Here is an 18,482-nt window from a genome sequence, read left to right as displayed (position 1 = left end):
CAGCTCACGAATCATACAGCCCATGAGTTCGACATTAGGCAAATATACTATAGGTATAGGTAAAAACAGCCAACGAGTTCGACAGATACTACACGGGGCTTAAGTCGGTCTCGTGGGACTTGTTAGCTTAGTGTCGAACTCATGGGTTGAATTACTCGTGAGCTGTATAACTCATGGGCTGTATGACTCGTGAGCTGTACAACTCGTGGGCTGTATGACTCGTGGGTGTCGGTCTCGTGACGTGCACCCGTCAGAAACAAATAGGTCTCGACTATAACTAGCAAAAAATGAATAAATGACATGCTTGTCGAAAATGTATGGGGTGTCTACTTTCCTTGAATTAGGCTTCATTTGAATGGATGGTTATTTTCTTTTTAAAGAGAGCAAGTATTCTGGAATTTGAGCATTTTCACTTGACCTTTGACACTTGCCCTTTGACCCTATGGCCAACACCTTTCCTCACAGAATCATTATGCAGGCAATGCATGCATACCTACATTAGTTTGATTGAGTTTATGCATTGAACAATCTCTAAGATATGGAGAAAAAGTGTGATTTCAGCATTTTTTAGTAGAATGTTAACATTCTAATCTGACCTTTGACCCTTGACACTTGACTCTATGATCCCAAAATTCGGATGGTAATCATTGTCAGGTAGTATATGCATATGTATATAGTATTGATCATTCAGAAGATATACCTTCGAGCTCTGAGCCATTTCAGAGATATGGAGAAAAAAGTGCAATTTTTGCCTTTTCACTTGACCTTTGACCTTTGAACCCATGGCCCAAAATTTTCCCTGAGAATCTTCATCTGGTAAAAGTAGGCGACGCAACGTTTGAAGAAAATATCTTCTGGCAATGCAGAGATGAGGGAAATAGTAAAATTTTAAGACTACATGACCTGACTAATGACCTTGAGCATGTGCACTTAGGCACAACTTCGTCCACTCATGCATAAGATATTATCCCAAATTTCCTTAGAAGATCTACCGTTTGAAGTTACGCTGTCCACAAAATTGATCACTGACGGAAGGACGGACGGACGGACATTGCGCTATCATAATGCCTCCAGCCACAGGCATAAAAAGGTAACAAATTACAATTGACTTTTTTGTTTTTACTTCCGATAGCAATATGATGACGACATTCATATAAAAATGGTAACACATGAAATGTTATTTACAATTCATGTCATTTCGGATTATGCAACGAAAGAGCTTCGCGCCCGCCATTTTGAGGAGCTGTGCATGACGGCATTAATATTTGCACTACATGTATATAGATTTGCAGTTAGACGCCTGGGGATTTTTAATTTTGAAAAGGGTACCAGCCTCTATGCGAAGTATTTACAAGTATTTTCCCAATTGCGTGATTTTCTGGTTGGTTATTTTGGTTTGCGCCCATCTTCCCCATCATCTGGTTAGAACTAGCTTAGTCCTCATAACGCTATTAGAATGCAGAGAAGTGACGAGATACATTTACCTTCTGCAGCGGAGTTACAGAACACACTACCGATCCATGCAAGTAGCAGAGCGAGGCCGTGTTTTCTTTCCATCTGAGGTATAGTCAAAGACTGAGATTTTGAAGACAAAAAGTGATCACACATTCTAATGTGTGTCTGGTAAGCCAGTTATGACAGTTCTGATAGTTCTCACAATGTGTGGAAGTAAAATGTGTGATGTCGCACCCTGCGTTAGTCTCGGTATCTCGCAGAATATGTGGCTTAACACACGCCGTTCAGATTCTTGTTGCGGAGACATTGTCGGGAGGACATCGTTCAAAGTTCATTGAGGATAGATTATCCCTATATAAATATGCTTGCTCGTATATGAATAGTGCATGACATTGACTCTAAATAATGTGCACTAATCATGCACCTGTAGGTGCGTATTATAATACGCAGCGCCTATATACAAAAATGATATAAGGTACATGTGGTTATTGACACGCATATCAGAATGGTTGTTTGCCAATGTCAATAATCACTGATAATCAAATGATTATACCCGAAATGATAACCATAGGCGTCCTATGCCTTATCCTGCCGCATCATTGGTATCGTTTATATATATATATATATATATATATATATATATATATATGTTATAATGATTATATATATATATATATGTATGTATATATATATATATATATGTATGTATATATATATATATATATATATATATATATATATATATATAATACACACATAATAATACACGCATGTCATTATGCAAAATTATTCTGATGACCAATTATGCTCAGGTCAGGAATACATATTTGAAACTTTTTCGATCACTCCGAAAATGTCATTTTTTTAAACAGGTTCACAGATACAAGCTCTATAAGAAACACGCTAGGAAAATAGAAAAATAGGAATAGGCCTATCAAGCTTTTCAAATCCTCTCCCCCAATCGCCGCCTGTATGCATATATTATATGCCATATTATATAGCATAGTAATATGCTATGAAAAGTTTAAAAGGGAATGGAGTCATCGTCCCTCTGAACCCATATTCTAAGCCGCCACTAAAAATATTTGAAGTATGTGCCAACTGCCTCGCAGATAGAAAGACAATATTTTGTGTCTCATTGCATTATGACCAGCCACTTTCTAAGGAAGATTCTTGACACAGTCTTTATGATGGTACGCCATCCCTAACTTATAAAAGATGGGCGATGTGGAATAAAGACACGGGCATGCGCGAATATAGAAATTGCGTAAAAAATGATGAAATAAATCAAAAATTACTCAACTAGGCATGCCCGGGCACTTATCTGACATAGGCCTGTCCATTTGTTTGTAGGCCTAAAGTAATTTAGGCCTACATTTTGAAGGGGATAGGCCTACTATATCAGTTTTATTGTCGGATGAGCTGAAAAGTGATAAAATCGGTTTCCAGGAGAGTAGGTCCCACAGTTTCAAATGCTGTACTTTCACACGATACAGCTCTGATTTACACTTTTGCACATAGGGGGCCTACTTCTGGACGGGATTGACTTTTGTTTTATATGTTTTATCATTAGGTGAAATATCATGTCATTTGATGAATAAGGTTAAACAAGCAAAATATACCCGACATTACGGAGTTTAAAAAGAATCTTCGATTCAGGCGATTGCTCAGAAAGACGGCGGCTTCAATCCCCGACCACTAAGGTCACACATGCACCTGTTGAATTCTTTTGTCCATCCATAGAAAACTGACAGCTCATTGAACAATTTATAGCAACTTGGAACTCCAGCTCTTGATCGAAACGCATCGGCACTCGGTTTACTAGTATTTTGCGTGACGCATCCATTCCGAGACCCCCCAAATCATGTGACAACAATACCAGGAGGTCATGTGACCTACATTGCCAACCCACGATTACCACTTTGCACTGCACTACCCTCACAGGCTAAAACATCCAGCTTTCAGCAGACTTTCAGCTTCATACGTCGTAAAGCGCTCGAAGCAACTATGGGACTGTCATATTACCAAATCATGCTTGCTGTAGGTATGCTGGTCACTGGCAGTATCAACACTTTGAGCAAGAAGGCACAAAACGACTGTGTGTAAGTAGATATGTCTATGAAGTAAGCGAAAGGTATTGTACGAGATTAGATTTCGGTATCGCACCGGCCGCGGCCACGGCTACAGCCCGGCGGCGCAGCCCGGCGCCTGGCGGCTCGATCTGAGCTGAGAGCTCCCTCTCTGTACTATAGACCAGTACACCAAGGAGGTAACCTACCTCCCTGAATACACTCTGTCACTCGTGCAAGTACAAGTAATTTATCAGTTCTGCAACTGATCACCTATCGCTAGCCTGGCTACTTTAAATTAAAAGGATTGCAATGAATTAATTGAACTTTTGTAATCAATGTGCACATGCAGTTCAATAAGTGCCCAGTGGCAGTGAAACACTTGAAACTACCATCTCACTCTCACTACACTGGTCTTCTACATGGCCGGTGGAACGTGGGGGGGGGGGGGGGGGGGGGGGAGGGGGGGTGCTACCCCCCCCCACTATTTCTTGTATCGTACAAGGCAATACATATTACATAAGGTGTCACTATCCCCCCCCCCCCACTTTTTAAATAGATAGAAACCTTGAACACGTGTGAGCACGGTAAGGCTTTGTTTTTGTGGTGAAGACTTTTTTTGTGTGTTTTTTTGTTTTTGTTTTTTGCTTGTCAGCTGAAGAAACCTGGAAGTGGCACCAGAATTGAAGTTGTGCTGAAGGCCCCCCCCCCCTTTTTTTTTGTGCTTGTTAGCTCATGAAACCTGGAAGTGGGTCCCCCATGCACTTTTGAAAACGTGGTGCCGGCGGTGGTCTGTGATGAGCAGAGAGATAGAATAGCGGACAAAGGGTTACCGGTACTGTAAAAGTGGAAATATTTCGCGGTGTTGAAATTTTTGCGCATTTCGTGCAACCAGAAACTAATGCGAAAATAAAAGCACGCGAATATTTTTGCTTTGCCATATGTTCCTGTACGTTGTGTCTTGATTTCGCAGAATTAAAAACGTGCGAAACTCTTCTTACCCGTCCAAGCGCGAAAAATTAGTCACGCGAAAATATCCACTTTTACAGTATTCGGATAGTCTATCTAGTACTAGTAGTTACAAATGCTCAACAAAGGGCAATTCCCAAACAGTTGCTGTATTTACCAATTATGGTGCCGTAAAAAACTTTACTGTTCAGTAGTCTGTTGAGTTCTCTCCCTGAGACATAACCACACCGGCGACCCCAACACGTTCTGGTTACAGCGCCCCGGGGTTACCTGATACAGTGCTACTGTAAATTAAAGCTGCCATTTTCATGAGGGTTTAATTTTTGCAAACTTAGGCCAATCACTGTTAGGCCACAAAAGAAATTTAACAACACATGAAAATATTGGCATGTACATTAAAGTGTCATGCACTTACAGTGGCCTCGGTGTCAAATTTGCGAAAACGGCATCTTGCCAAAATCCAAAATGTATGTGACCTCCTCGTTTGCAACAATGTCTGTACGTGAATATAACAGCTTTTACAGTATCTTTTTTTATTATTGCTTTCGTTTCTTCATCCATCAGAGTGAAGGGTGTTGCTATACCCCATGGACCAAATGGCACTAACGTGACTGCAACGCCCCATGAGTTTGATCATCCTTGGTTCCAGACAATCATCATGTTTACAGGTACAACATTAACCCCTTTTCCCCCAAGGTGTTGTAATTTTCTTGTTTGGATGAAACAGCACCTACATGTAGTTCCCACTCACAGTGGGTCCTTATATATGAAGACGGATTTATCTGTTTGAAACAGTCATTGAAAGATGGCTCATTATTATGCAAATTGAAAGTTTTTTTTTTTTCATGTCTTATAGTACCACCCTGACAAAGTCACAAAACCACAGAGGCAAGAAATATGATCAAAAAGCGATTTTAATAAAATACAAAATGTATATCAAAATCAATGTATATTTCAAAATCAAAAGTGTTGATATCTTGACCACAGTGTACCACCTATTTATTCATAAATACAAGTTCTGATGTGTCTTTATGGAAACTTTTTAATTGTATGAAGGATATTGCCAGTGTTTTAAATTGTCTTTATGTTAATTTTGAACACTTAATTTCCTACACGCTTGACATCATCAGAACTATGCTTATCAAGTGGCCAGTTTTCTCTATGGAAGTTTTTATGCCTCCGCCAACGAAGTGGGCGGAGGCATTATGTTTTTCGGGTCGTCCGTCCGTACGTACATCATTTGTACGTCCGTCCCGTTTTGTTTTTGTCGATATCTCAAGAACCGTGTGGTGGTTTTACATCAAACTTGGTATGAGGGTATATCCTGGGGGGATAATACTTTATTTGGATTTTAGGGTCACGGGGTCAAAGGTCACAGGTTATTTTGTGAAAAAAGGTTGAAAATTCATGTTTTTCTCCATATCTCGCAAATGGTTCAAGGTATCTTCATTTAACTTAGTATATATGCTTGTTCCAATGGGCAGTGATTATCTAGGGAAGTTGGGGGTCATGTCTCAAAGGTCAGGGGTCAAAGGTCAAGGTCAACTCCTCAAAATATCACTAATTTCCTTATATTTATGCAATGCCTGAAGTTTTTTTTTTAACTTGATGTATGCATGTATTACCCGATGTGTATATTCTGTGGGAAGTTTCTTGCCAAAAGGTCAAAGGTCAAAAGGTCAAAGGTCAAGTGAAAGTGTTGAATTGTACTTTTTCTTCCATATCTCAAAAGTAACTCAAGGTATCATCATGAAACTTACATATTTATGCATGTTCAACCTAACAGTGATTCTCTTTGGAACTGTGAGGTCAAAGGTCAAAGGCCAGGTTTAGATAATGCTATTTTCCCATTTGATACTGAAATTATACTTTTTCTCAATATCTTGAAAATTACTCAATGCATAAACTTATAAAAGGGTCAAAAGTCAAGTAAAAATCATCAGTTCCCCAAATACCTGCACTCTGACATTTTAATCATTCATCCAATTGAACCTAGTTCTAGGAAAGTGAACATTCAGCACATTTGTGGCAAACCTGTCATTTTAATATTTTGCCAATTGTGTGAAACTGTCATCACACATTGTCAAGACATTGTACTATAAGACCTATTAGGAGAACCATGCATTATGGCGGAGGCATATCAGTCGCCATAGCGATATATCTAGTTTTAGAATATAAGAATAACATCAAAAAGTTTGGAGTCTATAGAATTTCAGAACTGTACCTCAAATCAGGAAACTAATGTAAATGACTTTAAATTATGTGGAGAGGGATTACATTTATGGAAGTGAGCACTTTGAATTCAAGGTCAACATGCTGTAAAACAAGAAAAGTAGAAGGAATGAAATTTTTTTGTGAATTGGAGGCAAAGGCCTATTTTGTGGCATGAAATTTTCATGAATTGCCACTGTGTAGACGAGAACATTTTAGGTAACATTTTAGTTTGGGAATCTTGGCTCTCGCGAAATTCTTGAAATTAAAATGCGCGTGAACATTAGTGTTTCACAGTATTCATCTACCAAATGTGTATTTTACTTGATTTCTTGTGTGTGTGTGTGTGTGTGTGTGTGTGTGTGTGTGTGATTTCCTAAATCCATCTTTGTTATTTGTTGGTGTTGTTGTTATTTTACTCCATTTAGGTGAGAGCTTGTGTTTGATGGGATTACTGATTGTTCGAAGACAAGAAAGAGAAGCATTCCGGAAACAGGTGAGGGGGAATAAGCTTTTCAGACTAATTCTGTATCCATGTTGTGATTCCTTTTTTTAGGGGGGGGGGGGGGAGAAATATGACAGCAAGGATGATCAAGCATCAAAGGAACCTCTGAGCTATTTATTCTTGTACTAATGCTTGGAATGGTTTTGGGATTAAGCCTAGAATTATCGCAAACATGTCTACTTGTGGTACAATGCCAATATTCTTAAACTTTTTTGCTTCTGTTCTTGCTTTTCTCTCTCAGGCATTTTTTTTTTCCTTCACAGACTTACAGCTTAGTATGGGGGAATTCATTTAACGGTCATTGGGGACAGTCAGATGTAAACAAACAGTATCTGTGTTTGTGTAGGCTGTTTGTTATTCGAATGCTTGGTGATAGTGGTAGGGATAATAGTGTTTATTTGCTGTTGTTTTGTGTTAATCAGATGAATGAAATGTACAATGTATGCAGAGGAAAAAAAAAACAAACTTTATACAGCCTATCCTGTATGCTGACTTCGTTCATACAACATACTTCTTGGACATCTGGTTTAAATGATAATTGTTTTTATTGTATTTGCATCCCTAGTTGAGAGAATCCTCTGTCCAAGGAGAGACGAGCACAGTAGATAACTTAAAGCAACCAAGGTAAGTGAAGTGTGTGTGTGTGTATATTTATGTATACGAGAGAGGCATTTTTGTGACTATTCTTTTTTTCCCTAGTCCTGTACCATGAGCCCAGGATTATCCTGATTTTGTTCTTTTTTGTAGCCTTTTTCTCACTTGTATCCTAAACATTTTGCCATATGTGAAGTAGGATCTTTAAAAAAAAAAATCCCACCAAATCTCACTGACAAATTTACAACTGTATTTACTGTATGAACTATTCATAAGAAGAAAAAAACACTATGCAGGAAAATTTTCGAAGAACCAAGCATTCCCCTCCCCCCCCCCCTCCTGCTCTCGTGACCAGACAATATGGATATTCATTTAGAAGGATTACACGTTGCAACCATCAGTTCCAGAGTTCTGTTCATATGGCAGTTTTAGTCTCATCTCTTCATGATGGCAGCACTAACCCTACCAAACTATCCTGTTAGCTATTCCATGATGATTGGTTGGGATGAGCCATCTTATTTGCTTGATCGTGTTGTTGTAACTGATACCTTTCTTCATTGAAAACCCATGAAAGTTGATTGCTTCACAAGGCTCTCATTCTTATGCCGCATTTTTGTGAAATCTTCGCCTTTCTGTGTACGTGATTTTACTCTTAGTCATTGACGTTGATTCAGCATGGCGTGAAATTGACATTAAAGCCATTACTGCTAAAGTGGTTATTTTTGCATGAGTTATTATCATTCTTTTTTCTTTTGCCTTCAGCCGGGTATAATGATTTTTTTTTTTTGGTTGTTTTTAAATCCATGCTATCAAAACACTAGATAGTGATACATATCACAAGAAAAAATATATGTCTGCTCTTATTTTTGCACTAGTTTGTAATGGTGCAAAATGCAAAAATGCATGAAAAATTTTCACGCTCAGGCTGTGAAAATTTCCACTTTTACAGTACTTAGTCCAAAGGCTCCTATTTTCACTGTGATTTAAAGGGATGGTACAGTATTGGTGGAGATGAGATTTGGGCTTTTTGCTTTTTGCGAGATACGAAGAAAACACTTATGAAATAGTACTAGCATACCATTTTAAGGGGAATTCAAAGTTTATTTGATAAAAATCGGGTTTGGAATGACTGAAACATCCAAAAACAATGTGAAACAAAGCGATTGTAATAAAAGGTGGATCCCACACTTTATTAGAATCACTCTGTTTTGGATATCTCAGCCATTTCAAAACCAATTTTTATCAAATAAATGTTGAATTCCTCATGGAATTACATGTTCTTTCATATTTCATAAGAGGTTTCTCATTATCTCACCAAAAAATGTTAGAAACCTGAAATTAGGTTTCAACCAAAATTATACAATCCTTGTAACTCTTCAATGTCACTTCAGAATTTTCCAGCTCATCATCATCCTACCAACAATCTGTGATCTCCTGGGAACCACCCTGGCTGGAATCGGTCTCCTCTACGTGTCTGCCTCGGTGTGGCAGATGCTTCGTGGGTCAATTATCATCTTCACGGGCATACTGTCGGTGAGTTTGAACCTGTGTTGTGATCTGTCATTCCAAACAACCCCCTCCTTTGTCGGTGATCAATGCACCATGTGTTTAGAAAGAAGATTGTCAATGTTGAAAAGTAGCACCCTGCATGCACAAACTCAAAGCTTCTTCCAACATTCCTATAGGTCAGTGTTATCTGGTTGAGAGCCTAGAGATTTTATTTTGTGCCACAGGAGTTTGTTTTGCAAAACAGTCTACATCCAGTTTCCATCATTGTCATTGTCAATGCAACAATTGGTATTATCATCAGAAGAATTAAACTAGAAGAAGTAGGGCAAAAACATGAAGGAGATTGAAAAAATGAAGAAGAAGAAGAAAAAGAAGAAGAGGGAAAACAGAAGAAATGAAGGAGAAGAAGAAGAGTCGTCACCATCATTGTAACCTTCTGTATTATTCATGTATTATTCTTGGCAACACTTTTTTTTTTTCACTTTTGGAGCACCAAGGCATGAAAATATGAGCCACTTGGCCTTTTTAATGTGAAGTTTCTCTCTGCAGAATGGTCACCCCGATTTCTTCTCTTCATAATCTCTTTTTTATTTTGTGCGTTTTCTTTTTCCTCTCAGAAAATATTCCTGAAAAGACAACTAAAGTGGTACCATTGGTCAGGCATGGTGGTCACAGTGGTAGGTTGGCTCTTTTTTCTTTCTTTTTTTCTTGTGATAAAATTGAGTTGAACATTGAAAGGGATATATTGGAGTCATAAGGTGATGAAAAAAGTCTGAGACGTATTCATTAAAGGCCAAGTTAATAATTGTAGTTTAATCATGATAGAAACATCTGTAGCAACAAGAAAAAGTCTTGTAGACAATCTAGCCTGGATGTGCATTGGAGCAAAGACACAGTATACTGGATAGACATTTGCATTACTATCAAAGGATTTGTATATTCTGTAACTTCAAAGTGCAGATTTTTTTTCTTTTAGGCAAAAAGTGAACATATTCTACTTAAAAAACAACAATAAACAAACAAAACAAAACAACCAAGCATTCCTTTCATTGTAAAACAGGCTTGGTGCGATATAAATGTTATAATGAGTATTGTTACTCCCTCAACCTTATAATTATTTAGCTGATGTGCACATAGGAAAGAGATTGAGATATTGTAAGATGTTTACCAATGATGCTATTGTTTTTGGAAATATATGAAGTGCTTAATGAGGTAGTAGTAGTAGTAGTAGTAGTAGTAGTAGTAGTAGTAGTAGTAGTAGTAGTAGTAGTAGTAGTAGTAGTAGTAGTAGTAGTAGTAGTAGTAGTGGCAGTAGAAGTAGCAGCAGCAACAGCACCACTAGCAGTCACAGTGGTAGCAATTCAATAATGAAAATAAAAGCAGGAGTAATGACAGTAATCAAAACAATTACCTGTTTCTTATTTTCCAGTTTGGCTTGGTACTGGTTGGAATGTCAACCATATTTGCGGAGGAGAATTCAGCACAAGCTGGTCAAACAGTTTTAGGTAAGGCATTGTGGACAGGCCTGGCACAGTGTGCCCCATATATGCCCCATATATTTTCATCTATTAAAAACATTGTTATGAGTGATTAACATTGCAACTCAAGACTATTTGTGCTGTCTCTATGTGAGATATAATGACTGTTCACAAGTCACATTAAGCTGAGATTTTGACAGTCACTTGTCTTGAAAACTTATTGTTGCTTTCTGTTTGCTTTTTTTCTTCTTCAGGAATTCTACTTATTTTAGGAGGTCAGGTCATGAATGCCATTCAGATGATTGTAGAGGAGATATTTCTCAAGAAGAGGGCCTACCCAGCACTGCAGGTGACATTTGGTTGAGAGTGTCACTGTGTAATTGATTGCTTTATAGTTCATATTTATTTTTCCCCTGGCATTGATGGAATTGTTGTTTTCATTCAACATGACATGTTTGTTTAGTTTGTGTGTAAAATGTGTACATTGGGACAAAAGCAATGCAACCTTTGCCATGGTCAAGGTAAAACTACTGGACCGTCATATTAAAGGCAAGAAGGGGTATGAATTTTATTTTTCAACTGTGTCTGGGGAAATGTACAAGTCTACTCAGTCCATGTCATGTCATGGTGTTGATTGCTTCAACTGAACCACTGATTTATTCTTACCAGTACTTTTTAAGTTTCCATGGTATATTATATCAGGACATACAGACCAGCACACATTTTTATTTTTTTTTTTTTTTAGATAGTGAGTTTCATACTACTGCATGCTTTTATTTTCACCATAGTTTTATGAGAAGGTGCTTGAAAATTTCCACTTATACAGTATTCCCTCATAGAGCTCAACATATTCAATACTATTTCATAGTTTTACACAGTTTCAGTAAGGGATGTATGATATTTGAACATACATGTATGGGCTTTAGTTTTATATGCATTTTAACACAGGCATATGAAAGATTTGTAGTCCAATACATGTATTTTAATTCCAGTGGATTTTTAGTTTGATGAGAACTGAGATCTAACGACATCTTCTATTCTTTCCATTCACAGGTTGTCGGGATGGAAGGTTCATTTGGGTTCTTCATTTTGGGACTGGTAAGAAATATTCTTTAATTTTGTCTTGAAGTTTGATAATGTAAAAAACAAACAAAAAAGAAAACCATTTAGCTCATTCTACATGTAGAACTCTAGCACATGGACTGTCTGATAAAACAAAACTAAGCTTGTGTACCTTGATGTTGTGTTCACAGTCGCCTTTTATTACCTTCACAGATTGTCCTGCCAGTCCTGTACTTCATTCCCGATGAGGAGGCCTACACTGGACGCTATGAGGACAGCATAGATGCCATTCTTCAAATTGGCAACAGTGGCAAACTCCTGGCTTTCTGTCTGCTCTACCTATTCTCCATAGCTGGCTACAACTACTTTGGGTTGTCTGTCACAAAGTCTCTCACAGGTAAAATGGCACAGACTCCAACTCTCCCGCTTATGATGGGAGATCTCCCGCCGAAAGCTCACTTTTGCAAAATCTCCCATTCTCCCGCTTGAGATTTGATTTCTCCCGCCCTGGCTCTGTGTCTCCCGCTTGAAACGATTTCTTACTTATTGCCATCGTATGTTGAAAAATAAGCCTCAGATAGCATGAGAGAGCATCTAGAACCCTACGCCGCAAGGAACTTCGCACTTTGCGCACATCAAGTTGGAGTCTCCTGTTTGCTAGGGGTTTCAGGTGGAAGAATCTCCAGATTAGAAGGTGCTTGGGGTTGGAGTCTCTGAAATGGGCCAACGCAAAATTGAGTCTGTGTTTGGTGTGAAGCATACATCATACCTCCTATTACCAGTTCTAAGATACATGTATGTAAATTAGGTTCCCATTAAAGGTTATCAGCAAGAACAAAAAATATTAAAGGGGTTATGCATTATCTTTCCTGAAGAAGTATGTAAAGGGGAAGTCTTCTCTGAAAATCAGTTTGTGTGAATAGAAGTAGACTAATGACAGGAACAGACCAGTGAAAGTTCGAGCAAATTCTGATCAAGATTATGAAAGTTTTTTTAAGTTGTAATCAATCAGACACAAATTTGCAGCTTAGTGTTGTCACACATGAGCTCACCCACTATTTGCTGTGTCCTTTAAATAAGATGCTTTAGTTTCATCATGTAGATTTTCTGTTGTGTAGATATCTTTCTTTGCAACTCCTGCATGGAAAAAATATGCATGTAGTCCATCATCAGTTATGTAAAAAGAAGGATTTTATAGAATTTTATGCTTGGGGCAAATGGAAGGTGACCTCACATGTTACATCATTGAGTTGATACAGATTTCCATTTTTGTTTGATTGACCACACCTTCAGAATTTCATAACTTTCTTATTTTGAATCAGAATGCAGTCAAACTTTCACTACCCTGTTCCTCTTGCTTTTAAGGTTTTATTCAAGCAAACTGATTTTTAGAGTGGACTTTCTGTTTAACTCTTTCTGTGCTGGAGACTCTGCACAGTGTGTACCGCAGTACGGGTTTTCCTGTGCAACTTAGCACTCTAAGGCCCAAAGGGTTAATCCACCACTCATAGGAACTAGACTTGCCTTATCTCAGTCATGTGGAGAATGAAGATATGTCAGATTCAAAGACTTTGTTTGATTTGTTGGATGCTGGTGTTGTTACAGTTTTATGACACTCTTTTTGGAAAGCTTTCATTGCTGTTTACTGCCTCCTAGAGTATCTAGTGATATAGAATGTCCTCAATTAAATCATCATGTTAGTAATGGAATGTTGAAGACTTGTGTCAAATGATGTGGTACTAGTCTTTATTCAAGGAGGAGTGTTGGGAATGAATGAGGATGAGGATGCGAGGGGTAAGTTGAGAAGTGGTAGAAATCGTTGGCTGAAAAAGCTCATCTTCCCTCATTTATTGCCAACAGAGCTTGCAAGGGATGCTACAACATGGGTGCAACCTCTCACCTTCAACATTCAGACCAAGTGGTGGGAAGCTTCAGTAACCATAATAATGTCTTTTTTGTGTCTTTCCATTTCCTTCGTAGCCGTCCACCGAACTCTGATAGATGCATGCCGTACTATCGTTGTGTGGATCGTGGGGCTTATCATCTATTACGCTTTTGATCCCACATTTGGAGAACCGTTTAATGTCACCTATGGAATCTTGAAAAGTAAGTTCTTCTCTACCAGTGAATCAGGATATTTCTTTCCATTACTCAGCGCCTTCTGGACTCTTGTAAGACCCTGTTACATAAAAGGCAGTACATAAACAAAAGAAATAGACTCTGACTTTCATAATGTACTCAGAGATTGTGAATCTTACAGTAATGATGAGTATTGATTTTGATGATGGTTATGGTAATGCCTATTATGATTATGCATTATGATGAAGGTACTGATGTTTATGATGTTAAAATCATTGTTATTATTTATATCTTCATTGTCATAATATGTGTTATTACTTTTATCTATTGAAAATTATCTGTCAGGCAATGAAAACTTTTAAAATCAGATCAGTCTAGTCTGTATGATACTGTAATTACAAGTAAAAACATACATTTTTAGACCATTGTAGGAATTCTGTGGATCAAATGCTGATTCATGTCAAAAACCTAATAAAACAACATAATATTTAGTATCAAAAGAATGTAGCATTCACCTCATCATAAAACTTATTACATATTAAAAAGTCTATTGAAGGATTTCTTAATATGACAAAATTATAAGAAAATATGTCAGTATCTCACTGCTAATATTGTAATAAAACCGGATTTCTCAAGTTACTGTGTGGGATCTTTTTTGGGGTACATTCGCGGACACCTCACTCAGACTCACAACGATCACATCACATCGCATCATCACGCCAAGTTAGCATCAATAATTCACTGAGATGACAATCAAAGTGCGTGCAAAGGAGAAACTTTATTACCATACTTGCCGATCCGGCTACCCATCAGGGCTTGTCGCCTGACACGATGCACAACTGTACTCGCCGCACGAACGGGTGATACACATCACGTATACAAGACTTTAGTGTACAATACACTACAAAACCCGGGGAGACCCCCGCGGACCACGTCTGCCCCCCTCGAGCGTCAGCTCACCACTCCTCGCTCCTACTACCCGAGCGAGAGTATACCCACATGCAACCCATGACCCCCCACAGAAACTGTTACTGCCATGGGGTCACCGCACGCCCCCTACGTCCTGCCAGACGTACCAGAGACACCAACTCCAGTGCTCTAAACTCATTTCATTAAAATACAAAGGCAGTTGTTGTTGACATTTTGTAGGTGCTCCTCATATACAGGGAAATGCAAGGAAATTTGGGAAGACTTTTGAGAAGGATAGTGTGATCATAACGTCTTGTCAACTGAAGAAAACAAATTATTCTTCTTCATCATATTGTGCAATGTGCTGAGTTGATACCGTTTGCTGACTATTGCTAGTGACATAGGGTGAACCACAGGGGGTTGGCATCATTTATCCATTTTTCTGGTTTGGTGGTATATGTGGGAGGACCACTTCACAGGATTTGCACCCTGCTCTCTGTGATGGATGAATGAAGCAGGATCTTTTGTGTGCGTGGATTATGACCGACTCTCTCACTCATGGGACGTCCATTTTATGTTCTATCCAAGGGACAGACTGACATGATTACACACAACATTAGTCAACGAGACCCAGTGACCCCAATTCACGAAGGTGGTTTGAATTACCATGGTTTAAATTTAGCGTATGGACTAAAATACTGTAGGTGTGAAATACCTGTAGGTGTACCTTTTATATGTGCATATCTACGTGCATTTGTTACTGGAGGTCTACCTGCACATGCAATCTGTCATTCGCATTTACACAGAAGAAATTTGCATGAACCATGGTCTAAATTCAAACCACCTTTGTGAATTCAGACCAATAGGACTCAAACCTGAGCCATTTGATCGCAAGACAGATGCACTCCAAACTGAGCCAACTCACCGCCCTATGAAAAAAAAAGAAAAAAAAGATGAAGACAAACAAACTAAATCTTCTCTTTCTCCCCTCTCATTTTTTTCATTTCATTTTCTTTTAATTTCAACAAGGTAATAAAAAGGAATTTGCTCAGCCATCGGCTGTTATTCAGCAAGTCCGTGCATGTATACAATATGACAGAAGAAAAACGGAGATTCAGTAGATTCAGTGTCTAATGATGATTAAAAAAGGAGAAAATCAGAAAGAGAGAAAAAATTTATCTACATGTGTATGATAGCACATAAAGAAAATACAGGCATTGACAAGAGATTGACACAAAACAGATGTCAATAATACTTATCTCTTAACATGATATGAAACTTTATGATATAATATGATATATAATACAGTGGATATCAAACTACAACTGCTGCTGTTTTAAATGAAACCTGAAATTATTAAAACTCATAATCTTGATTTCATCTGGAAAATCATTCCACACTTTACATCCCCTGTATTGTAAACTTCTACGTTTAAAATTTGTTGAAAATCTACATTGCTTGAATTTTAACGTGTTTCCTTGTCAACCTTGTCATCTTTCCCACCTCAGTTGATGGTTTCATGTTCCTGCTGATCGGCACCGGTCTCTACAACAACCTCTTTGACCTCTCCTTCCTCCCCTGCCGGTGCTTCCAGGCGGAAGAACAGACCGCCCCTCGGGAGAACGGCACCGACGACTCCACCAAGACGGAGGGCAACATCCAGGATGTGGCCTCTTGGGAGGGGGAGTCGGACGAGAGGACGCCCCTCTTCCAGCCAAACACCGGAAGCAGATAACACCTGTTTACCCCTTAAATCCATAATTGATAATTCCTCGTAGATTATAATGCAAACCCAATCAACAATGCAAGTTAACCTTAATGAAGAAGGTAAAAGTCAAACAAATGGAATGGTAGGGGTTGGACGAGAAAACACCCCACTGCTATCCAAAAGGAGATTGATCTGGTTGGTAGTATACATTCCAAAAGATTCATTGTGTCACATCACTACATCATCTATGTCATCATATGGTTATGACAAAATAAGTATTTTGGAATATGAATAGCTCCTCTTCCAGCGAAAAAAAAAAAAAAAAAATGGCAGCAGATAACACCTGTTTACCCCTAATCCATGATTGAGCATTCCTTGTAGGCAGTCAACAATGGCAGTCCACAATGCAACCTTAATGAAGAAAGTGAAGTCAAACAAATGGAATGGTAGGAGTTGGATCAGATAACACCCCTCTTTTAGCCCAAAGCCAACAACAGATAGCACCTGTTACTCCCAGTCCTTTATAGATCATTCCTTGGGTCATAATGCAAAGCCTTTCACATTCAAGGCAACCTTAATGAAAGAAGCGAAGGTCAAATGAACAAAATGGTAGAAAGTTCACAAAAGTCAGACATTGACTGAAAAAGCATGGGAAATCAGAGAAAATCAATGATAAAAATTATAAAGTGTCAATTTTACATGTTTTCACAAGACAATGACATGGGTCAGAACCACTTAATATGCAAATTAGTGAAGTTGATGATGTCATATCACCTCACAAATGACCCTCTTGTTTGTATGTAGACAATGTTTTAAAAATCATACTTTTGGTCAATGACTGAAGTGACTACAGTATAATCTCTTCCATCTTATAGTCTTCCTTAACCCGTTGAGGACGGACTGATTTTGCTACAACATGCATTTCCCATAGACACATACCCGAGTAAACTCGGGACTCGTTTTCAACGGGTAAATACAATAGTTTTGAAGAGAGAGGAACAAGAATTTCCTTCCGATTGCTGTTATATGGCTTTGTGTACTTCGAGTGTTGATTGGCACAACAACTCCCATTGGTGATGTACACATTGTCTAAAGTCCCTGGCACAAAAAGGGTTAATTGCAATTTTGTGAAGAGTTGTTTGCTGGTGAATTGGGGACCTATCACCTCATTCAATTTGCATTGGTGACTGTGACTTTTCTCTCTCTTTCTTGAAAGTAGGTGAAACTGTAACTCGTCCCACTACCTTAGAAGACTGCCTGATCTTTCATGAAACTTCTCCTGTGCTGTTTGATGTATTTATCATCATGTAAACAGAATCTGGAATTTGAATTTACTGTGTGTGATGCAAAACTATCATGAGGCTTAATTTGGACAGCAAATTTCGACACGTTCAGGACTCTCTGTTGACTCTGTAAGCTAAACACATTTGCACGAGACCCCTTTGCAAATTTCATGATTGAATTCAAGTGCAAGTAAGTTTTATGGATGCAATGATCTTTAGCTCATTTTCATACAAATGTAATTTGTGATGCTCGTGCTAAAATGAATCAACACAAAACTACAAAGCTCTTTGGGTATCTGTCAGGCGTTAAAGTAAAAGACCTCAAGGCTTTTCCTTCCATGCATGCATAGTGTACTGATTGTAGTTCTCTAGAGAAATGTTGCTCAACCCATTGAGGACGAGCTGTTCTTGCTATAACACACGCTTCCCATAGACACCTGCCAGGACCGAGGACTAGTCTTCAACAGGTTAACCCGTTGACGACGAGTCCCGAGTATACTCGGGCAGGTGTCTATGGGAAATGCGTGTTGTAGCAAAATCAGTCCGTCCTCAACGGGTTAATAAAGATTTCAGTGATTGCGTACATTGTTTATGTTCTTTCAAACAGCTGTGCAAAGGTAGAAGATTAAATTGAGCAGGGATTTCATAAAA

At 38.5% G+C, this 18,482-nt stretch overlaps 1 protein-coding gene across 1 annotated transcript; it reads left to right on the top strand.

Moving 5' to 3' along the window:
- The first annotated feature begins 7,149 nt into the window (after nt 1–7,149).
- On the top strand, nt 7,150–16,575 carry LOC139716353 (solute carrier family 35 member F6-like). The gene is made up of 10 exons (XM_071627899.1): nt 7,150–7,200; nt 7,775–7,833; nt 9,195–9,336; nt 9,930–9,989; nt 10,742–10,817; nt 11,045–11,139; nt 11,844–11,888; nt 12,066–12,249; nt 13,833–13,958; nt 16,349–16,575. The coding sequence occupies exons 1-10, from the start codon at nt 7,150–7,152 to the stop codon at nt 16,573–16,575; spliced, it is 1,065 nt and encodes a 354-aa protein (XP_071484000.1).
- The last annotated feature ends 1,907 nt before the right edge of the window (nt 16,576–18,482 follow it).

The sequence above is a fragment of the Diadema antillarum genome, unplaced genomic scaffold (genome assembly GCF_040938485.1).
Source record: "Diadema antillarum isolate AM-2024a unplaced genomic scaffold, OU_Dant_1.0 scf00000064, whole genome shotgun sequence".
NCBI lineage: Eukaryota > Metazoa > Echinodermata > Echinoidea > Diadematoida > Diadematidae > Diadema > Diadema antillarum.
This window is presented reverse-complemented; position numbering and strand designations above follow the sequence as displayed.